The 23,062-nt window shown below is 42.8% G+C and overlaps 1 protein-coding gene across 1 annotated transcript in view; it reads left to right on the forward strand.

Annotated features, from left to right (window-relative positions):
- The window catches only part of SCN8A (sodium voltage-gated channel alpha subunit 8), a 359,538-nt gene that overhangs the window by 63,737 nt on the left and 272,739 nt on the right, over positions 1-23,062 (forward strand). Inside the window, exons 3-4 of the mRNA XM_030194998.1 lie at positions 19,061-19,179; positions 21,666-21,755. Of these exons, the coding sequence (XP_030050858.1) occupies positions 19,061-19,179; positions 21,666-21,755 (209 nt within the window). The remainder of the gene's footprint in view (positions 1-19,060; positions 19,180-21,665; positions 21,756-23,062) is intronic.

Consider the following 23,062-nt stretch of genomic DNA (forward strand, 5'->3'; position numbering starts at 1 on the left):
CCCCGGGCTAAATCTTTAAGCCTCAAAATTATAGGACCAAGGAAAATTATTCTTCACAAATTAAAGTGAATTCTTTCTTAGGGGCTGTACTTTTAAGCCTCTTAAACAAATCAGCATTACAAAAAAGAGGATAGCACTTAGCTTTCACTTGAATCAAGCACTCTTCATTGTACATTCAACGGGGACCACCGTTTCACCTAAAGACACGGCTTTGTCAGGAACGGAGTGCTCTCTCGTTATGCTGAAAGTTTGAAACAAACAGGATATATCATGAACCTGCAATAGCTAGAAGAATATTCTTTGGAGCGCACAGAAAAAGTCACCCCACGGACAGACATACTTAAATTGAAGGCACTGAATATTCCAAAATGGCACCTCAGCGTTCACGTACAAACAGCTGATGGAAATACTTGCGTGAACGTGACGTAATAGATGTCAGTAAAAATTGAACCAATCAATCAGGCGACCCTCAGGGGGAGGAATGCTGGCTTCGGCCTAACCCCTGGTAAGCCTTTCCTCAGCTGAGAGGTGCCCAGCTCTACCACCGGCTGCCTTTCAGGTGCTGTGGAGGACTTGCAGCTCATCTGCATATCCTTACAGCCTTCTCCGGGGTGACACCCAGGTCCACTCCGATCCACTCAGGGCCTCCGCTCTAGGTGCCCAGCGCTCCCACCAGGTGCTGTGGAGGACTTGCAGCCCTTCTGCATTTCCTCACAGCTGTATCCGGGGTGACTCCAGTTCCACCCCGATCTTCCCAGGGCCTTCGCTCCAAGTGCACAGAGTTTCCAGGTGCTTTTTGGCTAGGATCAGGCGACCCTCAGGGGAGGAATGCTGGCTTCGGCCTAACCCCTGGTAAGCCTTTCCTCAGCTGAGAGGTGCCCAGCTCTACCACCGACTGCCTTTCAGGTGCTGTGGAGGACTTGCAGCTCATCTGCATATCCTTACAGCCTTCTCCGGGGTGACACCCAGGTCCACTCCGATCCACTCAGGACCTCCGCTCTAGGTGCCGCTCTAGGTGCATTCTTCTCTTTACATCTAGTTGCTAAAGTACCTCAGTCATTTATGGCCCCTATTCACATTCTCTTCCTAGCCCTGTCCCTTCCTAATCTGTTCCCTCACCCCCTACCTCTCTACGCTACAGGAACTCACTGCCCATCCATCGACTTCATCACCTCACCTTCTCTCCTACCCTCTTCCTCCCTCTTGGCTTTTAATCTCCGCCTCTTTCTTCCATCCATTTTGCCTTCCCCATTCCACCTAAATACCTCTCGCCTTCAACGCCTTCGTGGCCACACCTCTCCTACTCTCCTCCGCTCTCTTTTACTCTTTCTCTTACTCTCAGCCGGTGACATCAATCCCAATCCTGGCCCCCCTCACCAACTATTATCCCAACTCTACAGATCTCACCGCGACCTCTCTAACCTCATCTCTGTTTCTCTACTCCCCTCCTCTTCTCTGCCCTTCTCTTGCGCCCTATGGAATGCCCGCTCTATCTGTAACAAACTCGCCTATATCCAGGACCTCTTTATCTCGCGTCACCTCCATCTGCTCGCCATAACAGAAACCTGGCTCTGCCCTGATGACTCTGCTTCAGTTGCAGCCCTGTGCCATGGCGGTTATCTATTTTCACATACTCCTCGCCCTGCTGGCCGTGGGGGCAGTGTTGGACTACTTCTCTCTCCCTCCTCCAGATTTCAACCCCTTCTTCCACCTCAATCTCACTGTTTTTCCTCCTTTGAAGTCCACTCTATCCGCCTTTTCTCTCCTCTGCCTCTTCGAATAGCGGTCATTTATCGTCCCCCTGATAAGTCCCTTTCATCCTTTCTCAGTGACTTTGACGCCTGGCTTGCCTTCTTCCATGATCCTTCCTCCCCCTCTCTCATCCTTGGTGACTTTAATATTCCTGCTAATGATCCTTCCAACTCTTATATTTCCAAGTTACTCGCTTTAACGTCCTCCTTTAATCTCCAACTATGCTCCACCTCCCCCACTCATCAAAATGGTCACTGTCTTGATCTCATCTTCTCCTCCAACTGTTCACCCTCTAGTTTCCTTGCCTCTGATCTTCCCTCCTCTGACCACCATCTTATAACTTTCACACTTAAATCGCCTCCCTCCCAGTCCCGTCCTATCTTATCTAATTTATCTAGGAATCTTCACGATATTGACCCTTCATCTCTATCCTCCCAAGTTTCAAACCTCCTCTCTACTGTGGCACCATCCACGTCTGTCAACGAGGCTGTTTCTTCCTACAACAATACTCTATCCTCTGCCTTAGACACTCTTGCACCTTTGATGACCCGCCCTGTAAGGCGTACAAAACCCCAACCTTGGCTGACTTCTAATATCCGTTACCTACGTTCCTGTACCCGCTCCGCCGAACGCCTCTGGCGGAAATCTCGGGCCCTTGCTGATTTCTTACACTTTAAGTTCATGCTGACCTCCTTCCAATCTGCTCTGTTACGTGCCAAACAGGATTATTATATCCAACTGACCAACTCTCTTGGCTCTAATCCTCGACTTCTCTTCACCACATTGAACTCTCTCCTCAAGGTGCCCCCTCCCCCAACTCCCCCTTCATTATCTCCTCAGACCCTTGCTGAATTCTTTCACAACAAGGTTCAAAAGATAAACCTTGCTTTCTCTACCTCACCACCTCTCCCTCCACTAGTCTGTTCCCCTCTCTCTCCTTCCCCTCATTCCCTTTCCTCCTTTCCTGAAGTTACTATTGAGGAAACTACACTTCTCCTTTCTTCCTCAAAATGTACCACCTGTTCCTCTGATCCCATTCCCACCCACCTTCTTAATGCCATCTCACCTGCTCTTATTCCTTTTATCTGTCTCATTCTCAACATCTCACTTTCCACTGCAACTGTCCCTACTGCCTTTAAACATGCTGTGGTCACACCTCTCCTTAAGAAGCCTTCACTCGACCCTACTTGTCCCTCTAATTACCGACCCATCTCCCTCCTCCCTTTTCTCTCCAAATTACTTGAGCGTGCTGTTCACCACCGCTGTCTTGATTTTCTCTCCTCACATGCTATTCTTGACACACTACAGTCTGGTTTTCGCCCTCTCCACTCAACCGAAACTGCGCTTACTAAAGTCTCCAATGACCTATTACTGGCTAAATCCAGAGGTCTCTATTCCATCCTCATTCTTCTTGATCTTTCCGCTGCTTTTGACACTGTCGATCACAGCATACTCCTCGATACCCTGTCCTTACTTGGATTCCAGGGCTCTGACCTTTCCTGGTTCTCTTCCTACCTCTCCCTCCGCACCTTCAGTGTTCACTCTGGTGGATCCTCTTCTACTTCTATCCCTCTGCCTGTCGGCGTACCTCAGGGTTCTGTTCTTGGTCCCCTCCTCTTTTCTATCTACACTTCTTCCCTTGGTTCATTAATCTCATCCCATGGCTTTTCCTACCATCTCTATGCTGATGACTCCCAAATCTACCTTTCTACCCCTGATATCTCACCTTGCATCCAAACCAAAGTTTCAGCGTGCTTGTCTGACATTGCTGTCTGGATGTCTCAATGCCACCTGAAATTAAACATGACCAAAACCGAGCTTCTCATTTTCCCCCCCAAACCCACCTCCCCACTCCCCCCGTTTTCTGTTTCTGTTTCTGTTGATGGCTCTCTCATTCTCCCTGTCTCCTCAGCTCGAAACCTTGGGGTCATCTTTGACTCTTCTCTCTCCTTCTCTGCTCATATCCAGCAGATTGCCAAGACCTGTTGTTTCTTTCTTTACAACATCCGTAAAATCCGCCCCTTTCTTTCCGAGCACTCTACCAAAACCCTCATCCACACCCTTGTCACCTCTCGTTTAGACTACTGCAATCTGCTTCTTGCTGGCCTCCCACTTAGTCACCTCTCCCCTCTCCAAACGGTTCAAAACTCTGCTGCCTATCTCGTCTTCCACCAGGGTCGCTTTACTCATACTACCCCTCTCCCCCTCTCCTCAAGTCGCTTCACTGGCTCCCTATCCGTTTTCACATCCTGTTCAAACTTCTTCTACTAACCTATAAATGTACTCACTCTGCTGCTCCCCAGTATCTCTCCACACTCGTCCTTCCCTACACCCCTTCCCGTGCACTCTGCTCCATGGATAAATCCTTCTTATCTGTTCCCTTCTCCACTACTGCCAACTCCAGACTTTGTGCCTTCTGTCTCGCTGCACCCTACGCCTGGAATAAACTTCCTGAGCCCCTACGTCTTGCCCCATCCTTGACCACCTTTAAATCTACTCGTAACCACTTGTAACCACTCGCCTCCACCTACCCTCCTCTCCTCCTTCCTGTACACATATTTGATTTGCTTACTTTATTTTTTGTCTATTAGATTGTAAGCTCTTTGAGCAGGGACTGTCTTTCTTCTATGTTTGTGCAGCGCTGCGTACGCCTTGTAGCGCTATAGAAATGCTAAATAGTAGTAGTAGTAGTAGACTTCATCCTGTTCATATCTTTTCATAGGTGCGGTCTCCAGAACTGCACACAGTACTCTAAATGGGGCCTCACCAGAGACTTATACAATGGCATGATCACCTCCTTTTTCCTGCTGGTCATCCCTCTTTTTATGCACCCAAGCATCCTTCTGGCTTTGACCGTTGCTTTTTCTACCTGTTTGGAAAATTTAAGGTTATCAGACACAATCACCTCTAAGCCCTGTTCTTCCTTCTTAAACTGAAGCACTTCATCCCCTATACTGTACTGTTCCCTCGGATTCTTGCAACCCAAATGCATGACCCTGCATTTTTTGGGATTAAATTTTAGTTGCCAAATATCAGTCCATTCATTCCAGCTTTGCTAGGTCCTTCCTCATGTCATTCACACCCTACAGGGTGTCCACCCTGTTGCAGAGTTTGGTATCATCTTCAAAGAGACAAACCTTACCAGACAGCTCTTCTGCAATATCGCTCACAAAGACATTAAAAAGTGCCGGCCCAAGGACCGACCCTGCGGTACTCCACTGACAACATCCTTTTCTTTAGAGCAAGCTCAATTTACCACAACCCTCTGTCACCTTCCATTCAACCAATTTTTAACCCAATCAGTTACTCTAGGTCCCATACCGAGGGCACTCAATTTATTTATCAGTCGCCTGTGTGGAACCGTATCAAAGACTTTGCTGAAATCCAAGTATACCACATCATTGCCCCTCCCACGTCCAACTGTTTGGTCACCCAGTCGAAGAAGTCAGTCAGATTTGTCTGACACAACCTGCCATTAGTGAAGCCATGCTGTCTCGGGTACTGCATTCCATTCAGTTCGAGAAATCTCACAGTCCTCTGCTTTAGTAATGTTTCCATTAGCTTACTCACCACCGAGGTCAGACTGACAGGTCTGTAATTCCCAACCTCCTCCTTAGTTCCACTCTTGTGCAAAGGAACCACATTCGCCCTTCTCTAGTCCTCCAGTACCACTCCAATTTCTAAGGAAGCATTGAAGAGGTCAGTCAGTGCCACCAGAACTTCTCTGAGTTCCTTGAGCACCCTTGGGTGTATCCTATCAGGCCCCATTGCTCTATCTACTTTTAGTTTAGCTAGCTCCTCATGAACACAGTCCTCCGTAAATGGGTCTTGGTCTACCATACATCCATCCCCTTTAGCCTTTGTTTTCTGCAGCCCTACCCCTGGCCTTTCATCTGTGAACACAGAGCAGAAATAATTGTTAAGCAGTTCAGCTTTATCCTTATCCTCTTTCACATATTTCTTTCCCTCAGCTTTGAGCCTCACAATGCTATTATGGCACTTCCTTTTGTCACTTACATATCTGGAAAAGGTCTTATCCCCCAATTTTACCGTATTAGCTGTCGTTTCTTCCATTTGCCACCGCTTTCCTGATAGCTTTTCCAGCTTCTCTTCGCTTATTCAGGTATTCGTTCCTGTCTTCATCTTTCTGAGTCGTCTTATAACATGCAAAGGCTAACCTCCTTTCCCTTATCTTTTCAGCTACTACATTCGAGTACCAGAGCGGTCTTCCTTTCCTTTTATGTAATTTTCTAACATAAGGGTTAGTTGCCTTTAATATAGCTTTCAGTCTTGTCCATTGCTGTTCTACATCCTTCAGCTGTTCCCATCCTACTAACTGTTCCTTGAGAAATTCCCCCATCTCTGCAAAGTTAGTTCCTTTGAAATCCAGGACCTTCAATCTCAAATAAGCCCTCTCCCCTGTTTTAACATTGAACCACACCACTCGATGATTCCTAGATGCCAAATGGTCTCCCACTTGACATCAGAAATGTTCTCTCCATTCGCAAGCACCAGGTTCAGAATAGCTCCATCCCACATCGGTTCCGTTACCCACTGCTGAAACAGTTCTTCCTGTAGGGAATCCAAGATCTCTTTGCTTCTAGATGACCCCACAGCAGGGACACCCCAATCAACATCCAGCATATTGAAGATGCCAATTGGTAGTACTACCCCTTTCCTAGCTATCTTGTGGATGTCTTCAATTAAGTCCCTGTCCATTTCCTCTGACTGTGAGGGTGACCTGATATAGATACATTTTCCTTTCCCTCGTTCTGTTTAATCCACAGTACTTCTTCCGTACCCCACGTGTCCTGCAGTTCTGTCACTTTGATATCATTCTTAGTATATAATGCCACTCCTCCACCCTTTTTTCTTACTCTGGCTTTCCTGAATAGATTATAGCCAAGTATAGCAATATCGCAGTCATGGTTCTCCGTGAACCACATCACTGTGACCGCCACTAAATCCAAGTCTGCTTCCATCATTGTAGCCTCTGGATCTTGAAGTTTGTTTCCCATACTGCGGGCATTAGTATACAAGGCTCTCCAGATGTTACTCTTTTTTTTTCTTCTGTAGGGGCATTTGATGTCCTACCTTCCTTGGGGTTAATTAGGACTTTGTGGCCTTTTTTTACCCATCCCCATCAATTTTAGTTTAAAGCCCTCTTTAGTATTTTAGCCAGTCTGTTGCTGAAGACATTCTGTCCCTTCCTTGACAGATGGACACCATCACCACTCAGTAGCTCTTGGAAAATCATGCCATGGTCTGAGAAACCAAAGCACTCTTCTCGGCACCAACCATGCATTTTTTCTCCGAGATGCGAGCTTCTCTGATTTGGCCTTTCCAGGACATTGCAGATGATAGGAGTGTGATCAGCAGACAAGGCTCTTGTTGCCACATCAAAGGCAGACAAGACAGTAATGATATAATTTAACAGTGCTTCATTGAAATCCAAAAGCAGCTTCTGCAGCTTTTTTATCATTGAATTCAGTTGCCAGTTTAAGATGTGCTAAGTTTTACATATTGATACTAGCATTTTATAGATGCTGTTCCTTCTAGTTGGAACATCCTGTTTAAGGCTAGTTTCAAGCTTTTAAAGAATGACATGGGACAAAGCTTGTCCCCTTGGGCCCTGTCCCTGTCCCCGTCCCCATGATTAACTGTGTGTCCCCATCCCTATGTCATTCTCTAGTAAGCTCCTCAGTGCTGTTGTATAATATGAGAGAGTAGCAGGAGGGATTATTGTGGAAAGGATGACAGTCATTGATGATTGATTCTGAACAGGCAGTGTTCACAACCTGATTGAGAATGTGTGAATTACAGTCAGTTGTTTCTTGATTTGTAGAATCACTGCTGCTCTATATAGTGAGAGAACTAGAAAATTACACAGTATAGTGCCTGCCCAGTAGTTAGTTCCGGATAAGTTCATTTCAGCATGATAAAATAAATGCAGTCATAAAGACGCATGGATGCTCTGTCATATCCCTGCTATAGAAAGAGACAGAACGGGCTGGGCTGTTGGCTCAGCGGTGGTGCTGTGTACTGCCATTCTTGAAATCTGAATTTGATTCCCTGGCTAGCTTAGGGTGGCGACGCCAGTAATTGGGAAGCAAAACCAATGCTGGGCAGACTTCTATGGTCTATGCTCTGATCGTGACTAAATAGATATGGATGGGCTGGAGTGTAAATTTTAAGGGGCTTCGACATTAGCTTCAGAACTTTTAGTACAGGAAGAGTGCTGGGCAGACTTCTATGGTCTGTGCTCTGAGAATGGTAAGGACAAATCAAACTCAGGTATACATATGGATTACATACCATTCAAAATGAGTGTATCTTATTGGGTAGACTGGATGGACCGTACAGGTCTTTATCTGCCGTCATTTACTATGTTACTACTATGATCCAGAGGTTGTGGGGGCAATTCTGTAGTGGATACCAAAGGTTTGGTGCCAAGATGGAGCACGATAAGCACTGACATCCGGGCGCCCAGATTCTGTGTTAGAATACTATTCGTGTGCTTCCATTTAATCGCACCCATATCAATGGCAGGCGTACATGCACATGCTTAGATGGGGCACCTTAGATCATAACTTATAATATTTTGTTAGTTCCACTTGTAAATATGAAAAGTTTTCATGCTACTCCTGTGCATGCCCCTTCTATTTCCTTACTGAGCGAGTTGGAGCTAAGCAGTATTCTGTAACTTCAGCACTCAGCTAGCATTTACAGGCATGACTGTATCATTCTAGAACTTGCGTAATTGGTGCTTAACTGTAAGCAACTTGTTACAGAGGGAGAGTTCACAGCATCTGGTGTGAAAAGGAACCTTAGCAAATGAAAAACGACATTTAGTGGGCAGACTTGAGATACACACCTGTCAGAATCTAGAGGGAGCGAGGTCTGTAGCTTCTTTTTAAGGACTAGAGAATGGGATGGGGACCCGTATTAACCGCAGGAATGGGGGATGGGGACAGAGCTTGTGGGGCCGGGGATGGGGCGGGGGTGGAGACAAACTTTGTCCCAGTGTCATTTTCTACTTTGAAGCCTGTTAATGAACTGAGCTGTTATTTATGTGTGAGTAATGCAGATAACGATATTTTGGTTTTTTGGTAAAACAAGCATACATGCTGGCCACAACTAGCAAAGTTTGTATGTGGGATCCTGCTACCAGCACATCTTCTAAGAAGACATCTCCTATTGCAGGAAGGACTGTGGAAGACAGGAGAACTAGACTGAATCCTGAGATTGTTGATGACTTCTTATTCATCCACAGATTAAAAAATCATAACAGTGCTTCAGAGGGCATATTTCTCCCCTCTAGGGCATACAGAACGGGTTGTATTTTGTACCCCTGGACATTTTAACAGGGTGGATTAGGATTCCTCAGGGTAGTAGAAATCAGCTGTTGTTGGGTTTGGAAGGGTAGAGGATGATAGTGAGGAGGCTTATTATAGTTGCTCCCTGTTATTATTGGTTTTCTATTTGTAATTTATACACAGTAGTTGCACAGCATATTGTTCCTTTTTATACTTTAATAAAAAGATTTAAATATAAAATCATAATTGTTTGAGGCTTTTGCAGATGAGGACAGAGCCCATGGGGACAGGGCGGGGATGGGGATAGGGACAGAACCCACGGAGATGGGGACAAACTTTGTCCCTGTGTCATTCTCTACTAAGGAATGTCCTTGGAATGGTGAGGTGGGGAAGGCAGGGGCATTAGCAAATAGGGGAGAAACCCTTTTAGTTGTGCTGTAGCACAGTAGAGGAGGAAACTTCTAGGCCAAAATGAAAGAAAAATAAAAACCAGGATAATAATAATGATGATAATCACAATTGGAATGGAAAAGAAGTGTCTGATCTTTAAGGAGTCACAGTGGGACCATAAATAGAGGGTTGATCATGCTGCTGGTGTAAGCACCCAGCTTTCCTTTTGCCCTGTTAACTCACAGGAATCACCACAAGCTGCTCTGTCCTAATTTGCATTCTGAGTGGTTTATCAGCAGGCCCCTCCATTAGAATGCTAAATGCATGAAAACTCTCCCCTTAAGGGAAGCTGTAATAGTGCAGGGCCTTCCACCTTGCAGTAGCGCCATTGCTTTCTCCTCACAAGCTGCTTTGCAGTACTGTTTTCTGGTGAGCCAGCAGCTCCCTTCTGCATTAGTGCTAATATATTTTGCATGACCATGGTCAGGCAGGGACAATCCTGAGGTCTAGGTTTTGGGAAATGGGTAAATCATCTCAGTTGATAATGCAACACTGATTTTTCTTTGTTCCATTTGAGAGTACTTAGGATCCAAAGCACTGGATGAGCCATGCAAACCCTGAGGAAGAGAGGGCGCTGTAGTTCCTCAGTGAGGCTTGAGTCTGATGGTGACTAGCAGAGCATCACCTTGAAGATATGCCCCTTCAAACAGAATATATTAGCCATTTCAGAAAACTCAACACATTTGTTTTTGTCTATATATATGTGATAACACATATGAATATAAATTCTATTAAAACTTCTAAATTCCATATAAAGTACTCAGGTAGAGATGAAGACAAAAATAATGTATGATACATAAACCAACGTATAAGCAATCTAAAATGAGTTGATGATAAGGCAAATTGATAAAATGAATAATGGATCACTGAGAGACCAGAACACTATTTGTGTGTGTATCTTTCATCTGTTTTCAGATGGATAGAGACAAATATTATCAGTACATTGACCTGCTGATATATTGTACATTGGCTGATGCTGTTAAAATCCAAAGTCACGTTATCAGTCCTGTGTTTAGTAATGGTGGGGGTAAATAGTAATCATAGCTTTCAACAACCCAACACCTTAAGACACTTTTTTCTCAGGGTATCCCAGTTCAGACCTCAGCAGTGACTCCCTAATGGGGTCTTTTACTAAGGTGCGCTCATATTTTTAGTGCATGCTAAAAATAGGTGCGCACTAAACATTAGAGACGCCAATGGCATCGCTAATGTTTAGCACACGCTAAAAACGTGAGCATGCCCTAGTAAAAGACCCCCTAAGTTACTTAGCTTGTTTCAAATGATTTGCTGAACCCTTTAAGGACCCTTGCCAACATGGTCCATGTTTTGGTATGCTGCATCAGGGCTTGGTCCTGTATAAATGCAAAATCATTATAATGAAATTTAAACTTTACGTTGATGATATTCAATTTTTAGTTGAAGTGTGAGATCCAGTACAGGAGACGTTTAAATCGCTCACTCTCTATTTTAATGCCGTTTATCAGTATCAGTGGTTGTGGGGTAATCATCTCCAATTAAATATGGTTAAGAGACAGATTTTAATTTTATCTAGTTCTTGGAAGGAATTCCTGCGGAGTTTATTATCGATAATGTTACAATTCCAATTGTACAAAATGTGAGGAACTATTAATCCATTCATGAGCCCTTGAGCCTAGGCCGAGGCTTAGGAAGGATCTTGGCCAAGGCCTAGGGTGGACCAAACAGGCGCTATGCAAAACCACATCCACAAAGCCCCGCACACTCAGGACACTCAACCAGCACTAGCAGAAAAGGGAGATAGACCACACAGGTGGGCCTCATGGCTGAACGGCAACCCACTCATACAGAGTCCAAGCGTACGGGCCTCACAGCCGTTCTGGAACCGAGTCACACGCTAGGGAAGGGAAAAAGAATGAGGGGTCCCAGGAGGGACTGGAGCTCATGCAACGCACACAACTCTAGCTAGAGACACAAGGGAAGGGTGACAGACAAGAAGCTAGCAGATACAGGCTACGACCAGGGAAAGAGAAAGCCAAGAACAAACTGGGACACAACTCTATAGGAGCGAAGCTCCACAGGAACACTGTAGGCTGTACCATATAGCACACAAATACACTAGGCTGTGCCACACAGCACCCAAGGGAAAAGGGAAGCCACCTATAGGAATACACAAGGCTGTGCTACACAGCACTCAAGGGTTAAGGGAAACCACTTATAAGAATACACAGGATTGTGCCACTCAGTACTCAAGGGTCAAGGGAAACCACACACGAGTGCACAAGGCTGTGCCACAGAGTGAAATAACAGACACTAGAGACAAAGGGAAAAGCAAGCAAACAGGGAAAGCTGCCTTTACATGCACCTGACAGATAAGGAGCAATGTTTACAGGACTCAGGAGACAACCACAGCAGACAAAGAGTTAAAGCAGGCTAAAGGGAAGGGCTGCTAACAACACTCATTTCAGGAAGAAGCAGGGCTTACACTGTAGTCAAAGGTTAAAGCTAACAAAGGAAAAACACAAACAATGTTCCTACCAGAACTCAGTAGCACACAGAGACTGAGCAGAAAGAGCACCCACAGGTGCAGGGAAGCAAGGGAAGCAGCTTAGCTAGGGAAACAAACAAGCTTACGCTGGGAACAACCAGCACACAGAGAAGCTATGAGCAATGAAAGGAGAAAACAACTCCCAAGAAAGCACGGTGTGCTACTAGCACAGACGGGGAGAGGGTAACAGGCTTCAGCTGATCGGGATCAAACGCTAAAGCATAGGCTGAAGGGAGAGGTAGGCTTAAATAGATCTGACCTCTGACGTCTGCTGCCTCAGACATCAGCTCAATCCCTAAAAGGCCAATCAGAAGCGAGTCCCAGTCATTCCCCTGCCTTTCTTAGCAGAATCATAACAGGAACTTAGGGATAATGCTGGATTCTGGTTTGACTATGAAAATACAAGTTCAGAAAATTATTAGGTATTTTCTTAATTAAAACTGATCAGATGTTTGCATGAGCTTCTCACTTTTTTGAACTTTCAGATGATTATTCAGAGCACAGTTATCTCTTGCTTTGATTGTTGCAATGTTTTGCTGTTAGGTTTGTGTGGTTGATTTCTCAAAGCCTTGCAGGTCACTCAAAATGCAGCAGCTTGGGCGCTTTTTGGGTACCCTCGCTATATGCATAGAATTTGCATTGGCTCCCGATTAGGCAGTGAATTGTTTTAAAACATTTTATTGTTTTTAAAGTTAGGAACAATTGATTTCTAAGTTCAGCCCTCCCGGGAACACAGTACCCAATTAGAAAATCCACCTTTGTTCTTTCAAATTCAATAATGTCTTGCTGTTACCTCCCTGCTACCCCATTTCTATTTTATCAATCACTGTCCATTTAATGTTGGAGACCATTGGGCTTATTTTTAAAAGAGAAGGGCGTTCATTTTTCGACATAAATCGAAAGATGGGCGTCCTTCTAGGGACCCGATTTAGGACATCCCCAACTGCACTCCGTCACAAGGATGGCCAAAGTTCAAGGGGGCGTGTCGGAGATGTAGCAAAGGTGGGTCTTGGGCGTGCCTAACACTTGGACGTCCTTGACCCATAATCGAAAAAAACAAGGACGTCCCTGACAAACACTTGGAGGTTTTCACCCAGACCTGTTTTTCTTACAACTAAGGCATAAAAAGGTGCCCGAAATGACCGGATGACCACCGGAGAGAATCGGGGATGACCTCCCGTTACTCCCCCAGTGGTCACTAACCCTCTCCCACCCTCAAAAAACATCTTTAAAAATATGTCGTGCCAGCCTCTATGCCAGCCTTAGATGTCATACTCAGGTCCATGACAGCAATATGCAGGTCCCTGGAGCAGTTTTAGTGGGCGCAGTGCACTTCAGACAGGCGGACCCATTATCTTATAAATGACACCTTTAGAGTGACACATTGTGGCAAATCTAGATTGTAAAGATTTTTGATACTTAGATAATGACTATGTTGTCCCCACAATAGTGCTTTGACACCCCTGACAATTGCCACAGATATATTAACATCCTTATAGTCCACCCATTTATAAGACAGAATGTCCCCTAATGATCTACCCTTCTGATATGCAACTTCAAAACATTGGTGCAAACTTAACAGCTCCCAAGGTTTAAACAACAAAATCCAAAGTAGCAGCTCTATGTAAAATTCATACAGGTAAGTTACTAGTGTGTCATAAAAAACAAATAAAATAATAGCAAGAATAAAAACAATAGCAGAAAAATAGTCCTTTAATTCTGTTATATAATGTATTTGAAGAGGCACCTTACTGCCAAAAACGTGAGGATGTTGGTATGTGGCATTTGGATAGATGCTGAGCTCGTTAAATACTGCACTGGCTCATGAGCAAAAGATGAAAAATTTGTGAAAGATGTTTGTTCACATTGAATGAAAAAGACTGCATGGGTTCTTTGGGAGTTCACTCTTCCATCCACTTGATACTCTGATTTTTGAGTCTTCTTGGGTCACAATTCCATTGTCTGTTAGTCTTCATATGTTCTTTATTTTATTTACTTGACACATATCATCAAGCTTTTTTGTTCACATATTTATTTGACATGTACCATTAAGATAACTTGTCTATTCATAACTATTGCACTGTAGGTGTAGTACAGTACAGTTTCGATTATCCGACCTTCACTGATCCGACCATCCAACATATCCAACAGACCCCCAGTAATGTCGCACAGCTTCTCTATTTTCTGAACCTAGGACCCTACATTTACCACAAAACAGCACTTTTATTGCCTTTGTTTTCTGTATTATCCCACTTTTTTCATTTATCCGACAATGGGTCAGTTCCGTTTAGGTTGGATAATCGAGACTTTACTGTACCTTGATGATAGAATGCCATATGATTTTTCATTGTTCTGTTTCAAATACAACTGTAAAACAAAGTAGCAAAGTTTACCTCTTGAACTACCAACACATGTACAATTGCAACAGATGGCATTCTACCCATTTTCTCCACCTGCGTTGATATTTCCATGGAATCCGGTATCTCATTGCCATTTATTTTTGCCACTTATATATTTTTATTTTTTTAATTTTCCATTTTAGCTCATTGTGCTATCGATTTTTTTTTTTTAAGTCTGATGATCTCGTACATTTAGGGATGAGTGACTGGACTCGGGCAGTTCTCAATGAGGCTCACAACCATAGGCACCCCGTATAAGAGGCTTGGGGCGGCTAAGCCTCCCCAGCCAAGCTGTGACCTTTCCTCGCCTTTTCCGCCGCCGCCCACCCCCCGCTGAGCCCGCCGTCAACTCCCCGACCTTCCTGCAGTGGCCGTCTGGTGTTTAAACCATTTTAAGTTGCAGTGACAGCTCACCTCTGCTCCAGCTTTTCGCTTCTCGCTTCTCGCTCAGTGTCCCGCCTTCCTCTGATGAGGTATTTCCTGTTTCCGTGAGGGCGGGACACTGAGTGAGAAGCGAGAAGGGAAAGGCTGGAGCGGAGGTGAGCTGTCGCTGCAACTTAAAAAGGTTTAAACGCCGGGCACCGGGCGGCCACTGCGGGAAGGTTGGGGAGCTGAGGGCGGGCTCAGCGGGGGGTGAAGGAGAACATTGCCGTGATTAAAACGGAGATGACACAGTTTAAGACCAAAATAGGAGTGTTAGAGACTAAGCAAGTTGTAACAGAAGAAAATGTTTAAACACTTCAAAGGCAATGCAAACGCATTTCGTTACTTGAGAGAGAACTACAGGATGGAAAAAATAATCACAGTAGGAGAAACAATATCCATCTCCTCAGATTACCTGAAAGTGTTGAATGTCAAAATATGGTGAATTTCTTGGAAAATTTACTTCCTTCACTCCTGGGCTTACAATTCGAAAAAGACTTTGAAATTGAACGGGCCAACCACATGCCAGCTCACAGGGGCTACGTGATAAGTATCGGAGGCCTGTGATTTTCAAAGTGCTGCGATATATGCCTAAGCGGTTGAAATAATGAAAGAGGCTTGCATAAGATCTCCAGTTCAATACAAAGGTAACATGCTTCAATTTCTCCCTGATTGAGTAAAAACACGGTTAAAATCAGAAAGCAGTTACTTGCTTTCTGTCCTAAACTGAAAGAAATCAGCGCTGCGTGCATCTGGTAGCGCTATACAAATGCTAATAATAATAATACTAAATCAGTGCAGGTTTTGGTCTCTTTTACTGTGTGCGTATGCGCATCACTCATAATAATCACACAAAACACTTTCTGGATCCAGATTCTCTGACAGCCTTTTTAGAAGAAATTTCTCCTTCCATTGATGAGACTTGAACACAATGGGTTCCAGCCCAGCATGATCAGAAAAACAAAGTCACCAGACAACAAAGGTAAAAAAGATCATTTTATTTTCATTATAGTGTTTGGAATATGTCCACTTTGAGAATTAGGTGCTCAACATTAAAAGTTTATATTTATTTATTTACTTATTTATGGCATTTTATCCCACATTAAACATGAATTAGGGTGTTTTGTGGCTCTGCACATATCATGATATTATGATCCCTTGTTTCATATTTTTGACGGTCTGCATTTTCCGTATGGGTGGTATATTGGTGTATTAAGTTCTGCCCAGTGTAATATTTATGATACAGTAAGGTTCTGAGTGTGTTTTTGCACAAAGTTGTGCATAGTGTTTTGCAGTTGAGCGATTGTGCTTAGAATATGCTTTGAGCAACCACTTTATTCTTTGACATATGATACATATCTAATATCTAAATTTAATAAAAGGTATCAATTGTGACTTTTTATTTTTTTATTTTTCTGTGTGTTATCAGACAATTATGGATTTAAGCTCCATCCCTGGCCCCACCACTAACCCCGCCTCCTTTAGCCTCCCCAAACAGTTGGGCCACCGACCGCCTATTCTCACAACCCTTTAAATTCACTTCTTCTGCACGTGCAGTTTGTTTAATTTTCCAGTACAAGCACACCGGGCTGCTATTCCACTCTTCATTGATGAGCAGAACCATTTTGTAGCACTACTTATATGAATCTCTTTTTGCACTCCTGTTACAATTTGTAGGTTTATTTGTCCTTTCAGGCATATATATAAGTTCTTTTTATAGGCATAAGATCCCTTTTTATTTTCACTTTTGAAAGATACACACACACACAAATAGTGTTCTGGTCTCTCAGTGATGCATTATTCATTTTATCAATTCGCCTAATCTCATTTTATATTACTTATATATTGATTTATGTATCATACACTATGTTTGTCATTGTCTCCGAGTATTTTATATGGAATTTAGAATTTTTATTCGTATATTCCCTGTGCGTTATCACATACATATACACATTTGAATATGTTCTATATGGTGTATTTATCTGGCTTTTTAAAATTTGATATTTATATTAATGCTAAATTACTGTGTTACTCTCTATACCCCTGAGGCAGGCGACTACACTGAAACACGTTCTTGTGTTGGGTCCTAGCTGTTTGGTCTTTAGCTGTTGCTTCAATAAATATTTGAACATACGTTCCTGTATGAGCGTCTTTTGTTGGAAATCTTCTACAACCCTACTTCTTGCTTTTCCGCTGTATGGGTAGGGTACACATGTGTGTAAATTATAGAACACTGCGATTTGGGAAAACATTTACACCGGCCATATGACTTGCATTACTGCTTGCAAGTAATAACACACATGATTATATAGCCTGTAATGCTAGGATTTTATAAAGAAAAGTAAGCATATACTTTTATTTATAGAATATGCTCCAAATAGGCGTGTCTTAGAGTTCAGTTCTATAACTGTTCCTGTTATTGGGCCCCTAAGTATCCGATCACTGAAGCTACTTTCCGATTTCCATCCAAACCACAAATGTGCAGCCATCTTGGGGCCAGACTAGACTGGAAACATTGGAGAGAGCATCTAAACATTTGCAGGGAGTTACCACCTGAGCATTTCTTGTAGTATACATGTAATCTAAGCTTTTGCAGGAAGAGGACCCTTGACCATTCCTTGTAGTATATGGATAATCTAAGCTTTTGCAGGGAGAGGACCCTTGACCATTCCTTGTAGTATATGGATAATCTAAGCTTTTGCATGGAGAGGACCCCCTGACCATTCCTTGTAGCATATAGGTAATCTAATTTTAGTGGGAATGACCAAGCAACATATGATTGGTGCATATGGACTTCACAAGGGGCATGTTTCGGTACCAAAGCCTAGATCAGGAGTCTTAGAATACTAAAAACAAAGCAATGAGGTCATCATAACAATAAATATAAAACTGTATTAATGTGTTTACAATAAATAAGCTCTTCTCAACTTAGGCAACCTAAGAAGCTCTATTTTTCTAGGCAAATTATTAGGTCTAGCAAGTCAAACAAGAAGTTAATACACAGGGGAATGCCAGTGACCTTAAGCACCACTGTGCCATATTCCTATTTGAGTGGTGATGGCTTGCAGTCTTGCCTATACCTGATTTCTTCTCCAATATTATTGGCACAGGGGATGGGACAACTTCCCTATGAGGAGTGGCTAAAGTGGCTAGGGCTGTTCAGCTTGGAGAAAAGATGGCTGATATGACAGAGGTCTATAAAATACTGAGTGGAGTGGAACTGGTAGATGTGAATCACTTGTTCACTCTTTCCAAAAATATTAGCACTAGGGGGTATGTAATGAAGCTACTAAGTTCAGTACTGTTTTGTTTAAACATTTTGGGTAAGCCTAGGCCTTACATCATGCAATCAAAACTCCAGGTATTAATCCAGCTATGGTTGCTACCTCATCCCAGCTCAGCCTGAAGTACCTGAGCCCATTCTAAGTTTGTCCCTTTTTATGGGTGAAGTTGTGATTCTTATATCCCTAAGAAAGTTAGGACTGCTTCTCAGTGCCTGAATCAGCCTGCCCTGGCTGAGGTAGTAACCCTAACCTTAGTTCTCTCTTTGCCAGCCTCTTCGCACTTCCTTTCAAAGCTGGCTTCTAAAAAAAAGCCAGGTGGGTGCTGTCTTTGGCCAGACTTGCAAGCCTTGCTTTCTGCATTGTGCTTGCATAACTTACCTGAACGTGTACCTTTTTTGCAAAGATGCGATAGAATTGTTTTGCTCGATTCTGAAACATTCTGGTGCATAAAGTGATCATTTTGCATGGAAGATACAGAGGTGAGAAATACCACAATGTAAGATGCAATTTCAAACGCTAGAACTGGCCAAAAGAGCCTTCATTACCACTCTGAAATTTTAGGAGGCTTTTGTGGAGGGAAAAGAGAAGAATCCTGAAGGATACATACAGAGCTACGTCCTTCGCAAAGTTGTATTCCATCCTACAGTTCCACTCTATATAACCTTTCAAAACCACAGTAATTGCTGAATATTTTACAAGGATCATCAAGGAGGGAGATGGCAAAAGCTAATAATCAACGTGCAAAATGTATTTTATTTTCAAAATTGGCTGCTACTAAGAAAGCTCTTTGATATGTAATGGTTTTCTTTGTATGTGTGTTTAACTGTTGCCTTAAACCATCTAGTTTTTGTTTCTGACTTTGATATGTCATGCTTGTAACTTTTTCTTCTTTTTTTCTCTTTTTCTGTGCAGACTTTTATAGTAGTAAACAAAGGGAAAGCAATCTTCCGGTTTAGTGCCACGCCTTCCTTGTATATTATAAGTCCCTTTAATCTCCTTAGAAGGATAGCTATTAAGATTTTGATACATTCATATCCTTTTCAAAAGTACCTGATCTTTGTTTTTAATGCCAGCAGTGGTGTGGGTCATTGGTTTATAACCCAGTAAAAGCTAAGGGCCTGGATGTGCATTGCAGGAGAATGAGGCCCCTGGGAATATCTTTATGTGTGGCTGTCTGCTCCTATTTTTTCTGCTGATTTTTTGTATATGCTTACCAAAGTCTGGCATAGAGTCTCTCCTGTAGATGATGGCATTAGACAATTTGATGTTAGCTACCTGCTGTATGTAAAAGAAATAACTTTGACGTGTAAAATGATTGGTTCCGAGCTGGGAAGTCATGGACAGTCAACATGAGGCCTAATGTTTGTACAGTGATTTGTTTCAACTTTGGGGAAGGGGGTTTGTGCTTTCAGTGAGTCTGCAGTGTTTCCTTAACCTATGACAGTCAGTTTGGTTGCCTTCTGCCAGTATTGGCAAGATGCAGGATGCTATTATAATGCACAGTTCATTCTGGGAAAGCTTTTCCACATGATTAACAGAAAAATTGCTGTTTCAGATATCACTTTCACTGGTGGGCTAGATACCAATCCACTAGTAGGAGAGAACTCCAAAAACTGAAACACATGTTCACCATTTCCCTTACCTCTATGTTTCTTTCCTTTGTAAGGTAAATCACTGACTCATTTTGGGAGAGAAGGAGCACTTCCACCTATTCCCCCAGCCTGGGAACAACTAGGCGAGAAGGGAGCAGAAAGGATATTGTAGATGAGCCCTGGGCTCCAATTGACTCTATGAAAAATGTCTGTCATGATCCATGAGCACCAGTAAGGGCCATGGCATGCAATGCCATCTTTGATTCTCTTCAGACACAGTTATCCCCTGACTTATTGTGCTGCAGCTGCTTGAAGATTTTAAAGATTATATAGGAATGGAGGAGTAGCCTAATGGTTAGTACAGCAGCCTGAGAACCAGGGCAACTGGATTCAATTCCCATTGCAGCTCCTTGTGACTCTGAGTAAGTCACTTAATCCTCCATTGCCCCAGGTACAAAAATAAGTACCTGTATGTAATATGTAAACCGCTTTGATTGTAACCACAGAAAAGCGGTATATCAAATCCTGTCCCCTTTCTTAAAAAAAGGGAATTTAAAAAATGGTGTACATTCAGTAAAACCTTGATGTGATAACGTTACCCAAGAGAATGCATTAAGAATGATCTTTGGCTATCGTTAATAAAAGAGGCCCTAATTTTTTTTATTAAAGGGCTTTATCTATATCCCTGGCACATGTTTCTAAATATGCTCTTCTCTGACCCTCACAGACTTCTTGTGCCACTTATGAACCAATTTTAAGAGCTGAAATTGTGCAGGTTGTGGTAGTGCAGCTGGACAATGGGCTTTTAGTTTTCAAGGACAGTCCAGCCAGTCTGGATATCCACGATGAATATTCATTTAATATATATGCATACATTAGTGTCAGCATATGCAAATTGGTCTCGTTCTTTGCAGCAATCCTAATAATCCAACTCGCCAGCTGGGTCCTAGTGATTGCGTTGAGAATCCGTTGGTTCATTTCACGCTGTCATTGTTGATATAGGTGCTCTTACAACTAAGGGACAAGATGTTTTAAGCCAGGGAGTGCTGCATCATGATTTCATTTCACTATATTCTAGTGATGGTAACCTTACAGACACATCTCCCTGATAAAGCACTGAAGAGAAAAATAAAAAATAAAAAGAGGAATTTTGCAAATTATTTGAAAATCCTGACAGGCCAATATTCAGGTGGCGGTGGTGAACATTTATTTAAATAGTAACAGTAACCAAACTGTTATGTGGGTATGGCAGATGTTCAGTGCTGTACCCACATATCTACGCAGATAGCGTCAGGACTGCTATTTAAGTGGTCCTGCTTGCCCGGTTCGTTAAGTGGGCACCAGCATAACTTCCTGGACTGCCCTGACTCTGCCCCAGACCATCCCAGCTCTGCATAGACAGTGCCGCGGTGGTCAGAGAGGGCACTCGATGCCACAGTCTATGGGGTCCTTTTACTAAGCTGCAGCAAAAGGGGGCCTGCGTTGGTGTCAGCGTGCATTTTGACATGTGCTGAGGTTCCCTTTTACCACAGCGGTTAAAAGTTTAAAAAAAAAAAAGAAATGGCCATGCGGCAAGTGAAGCACTTGCTGCACTGCCATTTTGGGGGGAGGGGGTAGCATAGATTACTGCTGGGTAAACACCGGTGCTACAAAAAAAAAAATTGTAGCACCAGAAATGGGAACTGCTGCTGAGGTAGCACCGGTGGTACTTCTGGTTTAGCGAGCGGTAAGCCCACGTTGGGCTTAGTGCTGCTGAACATCCCCTCCTCAGGCAATCGGAGTGATTTCCTTTTGAATATCAGGTCCTGAATGTCTTCCACCCTTCTGTAATTGCTTGAATGAACTGAATCACGTAACCTTAATTTGAAACTATTGCCTGATGAAGATAAAATGAGCTGGTTTGGTTTTCCTTGACCGTCCTGCACAGTATTCAGCATGATCATTATGTGTACTATTTTGACCAATTGTGTATTCATGACTTTTAGTAATCCTCCAGACTGGTCGAAGCAGGTGGAGTAAGTATCATTTTTCTTCCCTTATTCATTTTTCCATTCTTACATTTGTGTAGACTGTTGATATTTCATCTTGGAACCTTATTTTTTTCTAATTAAAGTTTTAACAAAATATACAAGTAATAACTTGCAACAGAAATTACGGACAGTGTTCCTAAATATTTATACAGTGCAGAAAAAAAGAAAATGCAATGAGGAAACAATAATCTTAGGAATATTAGCCCTCAATTAAAGAACGCGGGGCACTGAAATAACACAGAGAGAAATATATAAGAATTACAAATACAGGCAAAAGTGTTCAGTGCAAGCATTATTATAATGCCCGAATAAACTATTCTGTACTGAAGGATTACCTACCAACTGAATTGGAAACTTATTATTGGAACCTTATTTTAACTGTCCATGAGCCAATTCAGGTCAGCTGTACAATCTACTGTAATTGTTTTAGCCATCTCAGCTTGTGCTGCTTACTTTTAAGCAACCACTGTTTTCCACACTTTTAGTGGCATTCATGGCATATCGACATTCTTAAGTTTTCAGGAAAAAAAAAGAAAGTTCCAGGATTCATTTAGTACTCCTTGCCTGTCTTCATATGAAATCTGTGTTTATTCATTTCATATTGAGAGATGTATCTGAAATACCCTATCCAGAAATGCTGTAAAATGTTTTTTTCTCAAGTAACTAAGGCGAGCAGAATTTCATTTTATGCTGTCAATAGATATGGATATCTTTGAGTCCTGGGTATTATTGTACAGACTGTAATGCCAGCTAAACCATAGCGTGCTGATTGATCTGGCTACAGTCTCAATGTTGGCTTCCATAGCCTCGATGAAAGGTGGCCAGATGTATTTTTTGATGAGCATGATTAATTTTTCCAGAGCTTTTATGGTTTCCATGATTAGCCCTTCTTCAATAGGCAGGATGCTCAGTATTCCAGATAAAGCTCTATGTATATCACTAAATATCAGTATTGGAATATTACAGAAAGGAAGGAGAGAGAACGAGATGGAATTTGAGAGGGAAAGTTACAGAGAGGAATGAATGTGAGATGGTTTGTTGCTATGGGGTACTTTTACTAAGGCATATTAACAGATTTAGCGTGCACTAAATTCCATGCAGCTCATAGGAATATAATAGGCTGCATGGCATTTAGTGCCTGCTAATTATTATTAGCAGGCACTAAATTCATTAGCGCACCATAGTAAAAAGACCCATATATGTCTTCATCCCTTGTTGACATACAATGGAGGAAGCTGGAGTCTGGAAGGGATACACTGGGAAAAAAAACAGATTTTGAACTGCATTACCCA

Source organism: Microcaecilia unicolor, chromosome 3, assembly GCF_901765095.1.
Source record: "Microcaecilia unicolor chromosome 3, aMicUni1.1, whole genome shotgun sequence".
Lineage (NCBI taxonomy): Eukaryota > Metazoa > Chordata > Amphibia > Gymnophiona > Siphonopidae > Microcaecilia > Microcaecilia unicolor.